The sequence below is a fragment of the Euprymna scolopes genome, chromosome 28 (genome assembly GCF_053919585.1).
Source record: "Euprymna scolopes isolate OS-2025 chromosome 28, ASM5391958v1, whole genome shotgun sequence".
NCBI lineage: Eukaryota > Metazoa > Mollusca > Cephalopoda > Sepiida > Sepiolidae > Euprymna > Euprymna scolopes.
Window position 1 is genome coordinate 2,553,315 of NC_136509.1, and position 11,918 is coordinate 2,565,232.

At 32.9% G+C, this 11,918-nt stretch overlaps 1 protein-coding gene across 1 annotated transcript in view; it reads right to left on the bottom strand.

Annotated features, from left to right (window-relative positions):
• Nucleotides 1-11,918, bottom strand: part of LOC145249431 (uncharacterized) — a 911,941-nt gene that overhangs the window by 505,413 nt on the left and 394,610 nt on the right. Inside the window, exon 49 of the mRNA XM_080110989.1 lies at nt 8,257-8,485. Within this exon, the coding sequence (XP_079967115.1) occupies nt 8,257-8,485 (229 nt within the window). The remainder of the gene's footprint in view (nt 1-8,256; nt 8,486-11,918) is intronic.

Sequence of the window (11,918 nt, forward strand, 5' to 3'; positions counted from 1 at the left end):
AAACTCCGCACGTAAATTTCTTAATTTTTTCATTAAATGCAAAGAATGTTATGAGTCTTGAAAATTAACGTATTTTATATATTTATTTATTTTTATTGAATGACGTGGACTGTAGGTTCAAATCTTGCACGTAGATTTTTTAATGTGTTTTTTTTTTGTTAACTGGAAAAAAGTATATATAAAATAATTTTATAAAAGAAACAGCAGGTTCTGTAGAGTGCAATATAGAACATATAATATGGACTAAGTTACTCCATGGAGATATGTGAAGCTTCATCCCGGGCGATTTTACGGATTTCAATGGCAATAAAAATATAGGAGTGTGAAGTATTCGTTGATCATCATTCCATCTCGGGCAACGGCGGGTCTCCCTGCTAGTATATATTGAAATTCTCTCTCTCTCCCTCTTTCTCTCTCTCTATCTATATATATATATATGTGTGTGTATATATATATATACACTTGTGCCCGATATTATTCATACCCCTCGGATCTTTGAGATTTCTATAAGAATATTGCTCAAACCAGAAGGTAGACAATATTAAAGGGATTTCAAACAATAAATCAAGCATAAGCATTTAATTTAAACTCAATAAATAAATAAATTATGCAAGTTTGAAACATTATACAAAGAAAAACAATAATGGCACTAGTTCAAAATTATTCATACCTCTCTTACTAATAGTCAATAGCATGCCCTTTATTCTTAATAACTACCTGTAACCGTTTTGGATATTTATCCACAAGGTTTTTACAAGCATCAATACTGATTTTTGACCATTCTTCAATGCAGTTCTCCAAATCCCTCAAATTTCTAGGTTTCCGCTTTTTAACCTCAGTTTTCAATATGTGCCAGAGGTTTTCGATAGGGTTCAGGTCGGGACTCTGGCTAGGCCATTCCAAAACATTAATTTGATTATCCTCAAACCATTTCTTGACTATTTTGGCAGTATGTTTTGGATCATTATCCTGTTGAAGGACCTAGTTTGGTCCTAAATGGAGCTTCTCCGCATCCTGTCTAATGTTTTTCTGGAGTATCTCCAAATATTGCTCCTTCTTCATGGTTCCATCTATCTTGACCAAACTACCTGGACCACTAGCCGAAAAGGAGCCCCAAAACATTAGGCTACCACCACCATGTTTCACCGTGGGTATGGTGTTCTTTGGGTTGTAAGCTTCTCCTTTCTTCCTCCAAACGTAAGAAGCATCCATATGGCCAAACAATTCAATTTTTGTTTCGTCAGTCCACAAAATACTTGAGAAAACGGCTCTGGAGAATTCACATGGGTCCTAGCAAACTTTAGACGTGCTGCAAGGTGTTTTCCGGTGTGCAATGGAGTCCTTCTTGGTCTTCCTTTCAGACCATTTTCATGCAGAGTCCTTTGCAATGTTTGCCTTGATATTTTTATGCCAGAAGACTCCAGATTTTCTAAAATGTCCTTAGTAGTGGTGGTTGGATTTGCATTAACGCTTCTTACAATATTCCTGGTGGCTCTAGCAGACAGTTTCCTTTTCCTTCCTCTACCAATCAAGTTGTTTGTTGTGTGGTGGCTCTGGAATTTTTTGATGATGCTCTGTACTGTTGCTGTAGGGACCTCAAATTTCTTGGAAATTGACTTGTAACCTAAACCATCCTTATGTGAATTCACAATTTTAGTCCTAAGATCATTACTAAGCTCTTTTTCTTCCCCATTCTAATAATTTTTATTCTTTTATTGGTTTTCAGTTGATATCATTTTAATTTCTGAAAAATGCAAAAAACGAAATGAAATTAATCAAAGGTTGTATAAAAGCATTCAAAATAAGAATCAAATAGGAAACAAGCAGTCAGAAACTCAATTAATACTGAAAAAATAAGGGGGTATGATTATTTTTGAACATTGCAGATTTTATAAATAGCTGTATATTTCTTTTATTACAAGTATCCCGAGATTTTAAAATGACGAAAATGATCAGAAGAGGTTTATTAAGAATATGTATCAATATGGACGTAAACAATAAATTCTTACAAAGTTACACCTAATAAACTCAATTTTCAAGGGGGGGTATGAATAATATCGGGCACAAGTGTATATATATATTTTAAACGTGTGATTTTACTCGTAAAATGCCTTTTAAAATTCTTTATAAAATACACAAATCTAAAATTTTATGGAATATTGATTAGTTTATGACTAAAAGCTAATGTTAAAAGTGCACAGAAATCGAAAGTAGCTGATTTTTTTTTAACGAAAATCTGCCTTCCGATTTGCACTTCTTTTAATGGAATTCAATTGAACTAAATATATCCAACGTTTGGACTCCTCACATTGAGAGCAATGATTAGTTACTTCAAAAAGAAAATCCTGTAGATTAAACTGAAATAACCGCATGAACATACTTGACGTTTGATCCACTAATGGTCGATAGTAAACGTAAGCAGTATTAACTGCTTTTACAAACAAAAAGCTTGGAAGGAAGTGTTGAGGACGCGCCGTTACTACCGGGAATACTGAACTATTTCATGACGTCATTTCCTTACATGAAGTCACTTCCGGGTAACGAGAACCGTTTTACTAAAGGAGTCAGAGGGAGAGAGAGAGAGAGAGAGAGAGAGAGAGAGAGAGAGAGAGAGAGAGAGAGAGAAACGCGAAGAGTATAGTCGTCACGACTAGTCCAGCAGTGAGCAAAGATATTGTCCAATTATCCCTTTTTAAATATTTTTATTAAGACATTTATTTAATTGTTGCAGTTTCTTCCTCGTCAATTATTCAAACACTAACACCACAAGAACCTACATTTTTAAGTCAATAAAATATGCCGAAGTATGCCTACATTAGTATATATAGTGTCCTGGCATGTCAGCCTTAGTTTTGCTGCATATGGATGAATTTTGCTTAGGTATTTTTTTACTTGATTGTCTTCCCTGTGGCTTTACCAGGCCACTAATATTTATATAAAAGAAATGATAAGTAACAGGAGGTGATTACTGAAAGAGAAAAGGAGAGAAAGAAAAGCAGAGAAAATATAAATAATAAAAATAGTAATGAAATACGGATTTGATCGAATTTTTCTTATTTAAAAGTTTGTCCAACTTTTCCGACTTTTCCAATTTAATCTGACATTTCCACAGAATTCCTCACAAGATTGGAATTGATTGATTCAAATTGAACGCCATTATTTATCGCTCTCCAACAATAGTTTATATCTACAAACGCAACGAATTCATCTACCGCACATAAAATCATTGCAGATCGAGTAGACCGTATTTAAATAATTAAATTTTGTTCCCTATGGTATGCAGAGTATTTTTAACTTGTAACTTGAATTATTTGAAACACGATGGAGAATTATACTCAGCCTAAACTTATATTATCATATCGTGTCGCTAATTCATGGAACAGAAACATAAACGAATTCTTGTAGGTTTTGCAGTCCATTCCATTAAGTGTTAATCTATTGAGCTGAGATATCTGAAGCTTATGAAGGTTTCATTAGAGGCAGCCGATGAAATAACTTTTGTTTCTCCTGTGGCCAATAGGGGTTGCTTTAGTTACTTCTTTATTGTAATGCTTTTGTGAAAACTTGCTCTTCTCAAGTTGTTGTGACCGTAAACTTACTAGCTGTAATACGTTTTCCTATTTATCTAGTTTTCGTATATTTATCTTCGAATGTGGGTGTTAGAATACCGGCAACTTTATCGATTGCAACAATAACCGTAGACTTTCACCGATCCAAACTGATAGTGATATTGCAAGAAGATCAATTCTAAGCTAATTCTTTAAAATTCTGGATGAACTCTTGCAATGATTTCTTTATACAATTCTTACTAAGTAAGGAGTATGGAGTACTGTTGTCACATTTGGGCTGGATACTCAGCTATCAGTCTCTTACTCCTGGACAGGGTTCAAAATAGAGTCGCCAACCTGATAGGTTCTGAGCTGTCATTTTAGCTTCAGCCTCTGTCCCATCGACGAAAATTTGCATCCCTCTGCCGGTTCTACAAGTATTTAAATGGTGAATGCCCTGACGAACTACAAGCACTTGTACCCCCTCGACGTAAACCCCCCTGACAAACCCGACAAGCAGCCAAATCCCACCTCTACACGGTAAAGATCCCTAGGTGTAAGAAAGCCTTCTACTCCAATTGTTTTTTCTCCAGAACTGCTACACTTTGGAGTTCCCTTCCGTGATTCTGCTTTCCCAACTGTACTGACATGCAGAAGTTCAAGTGTAATGTGAACAGACATTTTGCTACTCGTCTCCCTTCATAATATCCCTGCAACTTATGTCCCTAATAGTAGCCCCCTACTTCAAAGTTGCACTGTGCTTTGTTTAGAGTGAAAATTGAATAAAAAAATAACAAAAAGAATGAACCATTTTAACTATTTTATATACTTATTAAAATAAAATCTGCCCAAAGATATTTCGCTTTCTCCGTAAACAAATAAATCATTTTAACATTTTTAATCGAGGAAATATCAAATGGAATAACTGTTTTTTTTACAAGGTGGTCACCACTTATCAAGACCCGAGATCAGAGGAGAGAGAATCAGAGAGAGCTTTGTCATTTACAGCCTTTGATGGCCAATTCAAGACTTTAGAAGAATGCAGACGCACAAAAAGTATAAAAAAAAAGTCAATTTAAACCTAAAATCATTTTTTAAAATTCCAAGTCTAAGATTTTTAAAAGATATTTACATCCAATAAATTTAGCAAGAAAGGTGTAAACTTATCAAAACTAATTGTATTTTTAAAACAACTTGCTGCAGCTGATTATTTAATGATCAAAAATGCTTAACTTTACCTTTAATACATCACAATAAATAAAAGCATCGTTTAAAAATCTGAAAATACAAATACACAAACAATGCCACTAATTACATCTACGACGAAATGCCAGACTTCTTTTGTTTGGAATTGAAAATTATCGAAGACTCTTGAAAATTTACTATGTTATTGCCAGACATCTTATGGGAGTATTGACCAGTTTTTATCATTTCAAGTTCAAATAAACAGCTTCAGCAGAAATTGGAATACATCCTACTAAAGTCTGAATATCACAGCTGGTGAATTTCAAAAATTCAATCTGGGTGTGAGGACACGTTAGAAGAATGATATAGAGTAACACCCTGTTTTAAACTTTCAGTTTTGAGTGACATAAAAGATTCAAGTAAGACAGGGAGTCAGCGAGGGATGATGAGAGCTGTGTGAGGAGTAAGGAAGTCAGAACGTCAGAGTTGATTGAGCACATAAAGAATTTCATGAATAAAGATCGTTGTGTGTCTATAGAGACAAGAACTGCACAGTTGGATGTGGGAACTGTAAACACAGTTATTCGTGAGGAACTGAAGATACGGAAGATTTGCGCGAATGCAACAGTCCACAACTCCATACTTGGCACATACTATTTGATCAAGATGGGCAGCATACGGTTCCTTAGTCTGCCTATAGCCCAGATTTTTCCCTCTATGACTTTTCGTAATTCTCTAAGCTCAAGGTAAACCTTAGACGCTGTCGTTATGAGACATTGAAGAGATGCAAGAGGCTGTGACGAGGATTATTGATACTCACACAAGATTTCTATGCGGTCTCCAAGAAGTTGTTGGAACCGTAGAAGTGACTTGCAGCCAGAGCATATTACTTTGAAAGAGACTAAGGTTTCATGTGTGTAATATCAATAAAAGTGCTTATACGAAACATTCTTGAAACTTGTTATTTACCTTAAAACGAAAATGTCAATACATTTGTTTCAGATTAAAAAAAAAAAAATATCATGTGATTTATTGAGATGAGGATCGATAATTCGTATTAGTTGGATTATTCTGACTACTGTTCTCATCTCGAGGTTATTCGCTCAACGTTTCGCTCGATGTAACCTCCGACCTTCTTCAGCTGTATCAAGTCAAAAATCGGGAATCTCTTTCTCGAACTCGGGAATCTTCACAAATTTCAAATGAAAACATTTATTTAATCCACGCGAGCTTTGCCTGAGATATTTTAAATAAATTTAAAACTCTCAAACTTCTTACTAAAATTATCCATAAGAGCCCCTGGCGTAACGGATAAATGACTTGGTGAAATTCAGGCGTACATATTTCGCTTTTGAAGGTTTAAGGTTTTATCCAAAATGTGAGTGATACGCAAAATACAACTGCTGATTACCGAGGACTTCTACTAAATCATGAATGACGGAACGAGAACATGCTACCATCGAAAATGAATTGAACTACTTAGTGGCTATTAAATATTAATTTTTGTTTAATCTTATCCTTATCTCAATAGTTGTTATTGTTGCACCACCGTTCGGCAACTAATCCACTGGCCTTCTTCAGGTGGTAAACCGCGACACGATAAGAATACTGAATATCCTAACTCTATCCCCAGTAATTACTGCCTTCCATAGTTGTTGTCTCGCTACGTGTTGGCCAACTCGTCCTTTGGCTTGCTTGGGTAGTATTGAAACCCCAATCTTTAGACAATGCTCATCTGAACTATAGCGACTAAACGTCTTTATCCACTGCATTATGGGCCCCGAAGGACAAAATTAAAATACCAGAGGATGAGTTGTACGGAACATGGTGGAACAACAACAACAACAACAACAACAACATATCAAGGGATTTCAAAAATTAAAAGTAAAATATATAAATTTAACAGAAGGTCTGGTTTTAAAATATTTTCTTTTGCTAATCTTCATCCATTAAAATATTTTCTTTTACCAATCTTCATCCATTAAAATATTTTCTTTTGCCAATCTTCATCCATTACAATATTTTCTTTTGCTAATCTTCATCCATTAAAATATTTTGTTTTGCTAATCTTCATCCATTAAAATATTTTCTTTTGCCAATCTTCATCCATTAAAATATTTTCTTTTGCTAATCTTCATCCATTAAAATATTTTCTTTTGCTAATCTTCATCCATTAAAATATTTTCTTTTGTTAATCTTCATCCATTAAAATATTTTCTTTTGCCAATCTTCATCCATTACAATATTTTCTTTTGCTAATCTTCATCCATTAAAATATTTTCTTTTGCTAATCTTCATCCATTAAAATATTTTCTTTTGCTAATCTTCATCCATTAAAATATTTTCTTTTGCTAATCTTCATCCATTAAAATATTTTCTTTTGTTAATCTTCATCCATTAAAATATTTTCTTTTGCCAATCTTCATCCATTACAATATTTTCTTTTGCTAATCTTCATCCATTAAAATATTTTCTTTTGCTAATCTTCATCCATTAAAATATTTTCTTTTGCTAATCTTCATCCATTAAAATATTTTCTTTTGTTAATCTTCATCCATTAAAATATTTTCTTTTGCTAATCTTCATCCATTAAAATATTTTCTTTTGCTAATCTTCATCCATTAAAATATTTTCTTTTGCTAATCTTCATCCATTAAAATATTTTCTTTTGCCAATCTTCATCCATTAAAATATTTTCTTTTGCTAATCTTCATCCATTAAAATATTTTAAAGACTGAAAAGCCATTAACATCCAAACAATTTGGTGTAAATCATAATTTAATGATCAAATAATACGTTTATAATTAAATTTAATTAAAAAAAAAACACATCACACTCCAAACAAACAGCATAGTTAAATGTATGAAAGAAAAACTCCCGAGCGATGCTGCTAGTTCATATTATTTACCTTAAAACCACAACAACAACACGGTTTCTTTGGGCTTTTTCCCCCACCAAAAGAAGACTCCCTAGCAGGCTTTGAACTCACCCGGAACACTCAAGCGAAAGAAAGAAAGACGATTTTTTCATGGAGTCTACGTTTTGATTTAGGCACAGATAAAGAGTGGGGAACATTATTGACAGTGATTTCAGCTAGGCAGGGGTTTTTCATGAAAGATTGGCGGGGTGTACCAGAGATTGGAGCTCAGATGTTACCCACAGTTATCAGGCGAAACGCTTGCATTATGAACTTTAAGATAGAGTTCTCTTAGCCATAGTAACTAATGGTTAGAAATGATTTATTATACTTGTTAAAAGAAAGTAGCTTTGTCTTTATAACTTTAAACGTTTCCGTTCATGTTATCCTCCTTCTATTCCAGACTGGAGACCATTTTCGGAGGATTCAGCCATTAAATATGTCTGCGTTAATTTCTCCCACGTGTCGTGAATATAGTGTGGGATAACCAGCAAAATATACCCATCTCAAACACAATAGTATCAGGGAAGTCATTGATGAAAACCATGAATAATAAAGATCAAAAGAGCGAGGCATGTAATAAGAAGTAAAATAACGCGAGCTCACCTTTCAAAATCACATCGACTTGTCGACACTCAAGCACATCCGGCAGAGTCAGATCTGTAAATGGATGAGACAATACTCCAAATTGCATCCGTTCTCTTTGGTTGTTAATCTTGAAGAATTGTTTTGATTTAATTGTTAATCGGCCACTACCGTCTCCTTCGATCTTCTGTGCTGTGAGTCCGACATTTGTTCCTGAGAGTTCCAGAGACCCACCTCCGATTATGTGAAGCTGTGACAAAAAAAGTTATGCACATTAAAGATGGTGCAAATTATTTTAAGTCTATATAACGATTTGCCTTTGCTATAACTTAATATAATTCATTATTCTTTCTTGTTTTAGTATGAAAAATAATCTTCGCCAGTATTCGAACTAATGTTCATATTCATATGAAATAAACATTTGGATCAGCAACGTTACACAGGATAGAAATGTTCTCAAAATGCAAAGTTTACAAAAAAAAAAAGAAAAAAAGAAAAAGGGTAAATCGTGTGAATCCGTACAAAAAGCAAAAAGAAAAATAAATGTCGGATAATGTCAAACGATTTACGTGTAATTATCTGTTTTTTTTAATTTCTCAGTTTTACTAAACATTTGAAATGGATGTGTGCATCAGTTTTATTTACTGCGTAATATGTGTGTAACAGAACAAACTCACACACTTATATATTACAATATAAATTTATTTCACATAAATTGAACTCTGCTTAATACACTTATATATTACAATATAAATTTATTTCATATAAATTGAACACTGCTTAATGTAAGGATTAACGCACGATACTACTACAGTCTTGATGGTCTTCAGTTAAAATACTGTGGCAGTCAACCACGCTGATAAGACTTAGTGACAGCGGAACATGTATCAGTGGATGCCAATTTTATCAATTCAATATACTAGCAATTCAGCCCAGGTGTATGTATAAGTGTTTAGATCCAAAATTGTCGGAGGAGTTTGGTAGAGTTCTCAAAGGTAAAATCGTTGAACTTTGACCCCTTAACAGCCAAATTTCTGGCCGAAAATCGATCACAAAGATTTGCCTAAATCTCATTACCCTGTATATCAAATTCCGAGTTTATAGACTGAAAATTGAAAGAGTTATTGCGTAGGAAAATGTACACAGACACACACACCCACGGACACGTTCACTTTTATATATATATATATATATATAATATATATATATATAATATATATATATATATATATATATCAAAACTAGTAAACTGTAGTCATATATGATATACATGATATATAGTCTTGTATTTCATATATATATATATATATATATATATATATATATATATATATATATATATATATATATATTGGGGCCCGGACTTGTTTGGAGGTGTATGCTGAGCCAAAAAAACAAACAAAAAAGAACAGTCAATTCTTTTTACTTTGACCCGTATTATGACCCCTTAACATTTATCCTTTTGGGCTCAAATCAAGTTATTAAGTTAGATCCATGCCCAATGAACATATATCTTAAATTTCACGAGTTTAAACCGCAAATTGTCGGAGAAGTTTGGTAGAGTTCTCAAAGGTCAAATAGTTAAACTTTAACCCTTTAACAGCGAAATTTCTGGCCGAACACTGATTACATAGATTTACCCTAATCTCAGTTCCCTGTATATCAAATTTCGAGTCTGTAGACTAAAAATTGAAAGAGTTATTGCGTAGGGAAATGTACACAGACAGACACACACAGACACATACACTTATATATATATATATATATATATATAGTTTAAACAAAAATATATACGTATACATAAATATATATGGAAACAATATTGTGTTTACTTTGAGCTTTTTACGCAAATCTTATGCAAATATAAATCATATAGAATATCTGCATGAATATAATTACACGTAATAGTTAACTAAAGATGATCATCCCATAAGAAAACCGAAAAACAACTAATAGGGAATTAATTAAAATGCATGTTTAGAAGAATATGTAAATTAGCTAGATCTTTTTCTAGTGAATGCAATTCCAACCCCATATATAAGAAAATTGTATTTTCTTTTTAAATAAATAGAAAAGAGAGGTTTTAATATGAATATCAATACGCAAAAAAGAACAATGAATTTATAGGAGTATAGATAGATAGATAGATAGATGTGTGTGTGTTCCCTCTCTAAATTATTTTACTTATTTGTTGTAGAATCATAGGTTCATTGTAGAATATGTTCGATCTTTGCGAGTGATTTAATTTATGAAAATTTTACTCCGTTTTGTTCATTTTAGCTCCGAGTTACGATAGCTTTTCTGCTATTACATTTCCACATATTTATTTGTTTCTTCCTGTTCCCTGAATTTTTCCACATAAGATTAACTAAAAGGTTCTATTAGATCTCAGGAGTAGAATATTGTATTAAGGTCGAAAGCCAGAAGAGACATATAAGCGAAGAAGAGAAATACGTCTTCCTATGTTGCAGATGAGCTGACTATTTCAGCCACAGATCTCGAAGCTTCGTGCTCGTTAGCATCCGCAAAAAACATGAGTTTGAAGCTATGTATTACCCTACAGCGTTGAATGAAATATTAAAACATCAAGAAACATGAGTTAATGAGCGATAATGTTGAAGTTTTTTCCTGTTATATTATAAATTATAAAATTGCTATCAGGCGAGAAAAGAAGGCATAAACTATGTCTGCCATATCACCACAGCGACTACACAGAGACAACAAGTAACACATTAATAACTATCTTATCAGTACCCCTCTTTGAACCTTTCCTATTAAACCATAAATTTTATTTTTATTTGGACAAAAGGACTTGCAACAGATTATCGATATAAAAATAGTAATGTCAAACATCTTATTCGATAGTACCTATTGATGTGTGCTTAATCTATTTTCATAAACAATGTTTAAAAATGCATCAAACTCTATCTCACCATGTTATTTGATGTTGCTAATGTAACATGATATGGTGACCGGTTAATAAAACTCATGACACAACAACTGGCCAGTTATGGCATGAAACATGTTTATTAGGAATTTATTATTAAATTTAATTTATCAAATTTGATTTAATAATAACCTTACAGATCAATAATAATATAATAAAAGTGTAATCAATGTTAAGAATGCGATTGCTTTTAAAAGGGTGCTATAAAATGAGATTTTTGTTTCACGGTCAGAAATTACGAAACTCTCTGCTTATATTTTGTCATTTAATCCTAACATTCTATGAACGATGTTTCTGACAAAGGGGTAAGAATTTCGACTTTCTGAGTCGGAATATATCCAAATAAAATATCTTGGCATGTTTTTGACTTTGAAGTGATATTTCATAGCTCCGTACATTAAGCGGTCTCCTGTCTTGTTTGGAGCGATTTGCATAATAAAAGCATCCCAAGAAAATTATGATTCGTATGAATAAAGTAAAGTATAATTTTTGTTACTCGAATCATTTGCTCATTTTAGTTGATCTGTTTTATATTTTCAATATTGCATTTTAATTTGCATTCCTCAATGAGGGAATCTGAATCTGAATTCAATCCTCTATATAATTATTTTGGATCCATTAGTGTCGTTTACTATTTCATAAGCGAAGGCCGTGAAACACAGGACATTATATATCACTCATCTGAGTAAATTCGTTTACTAAAACTTCATGTAGTTTCATAAAAACTTCTGACAGA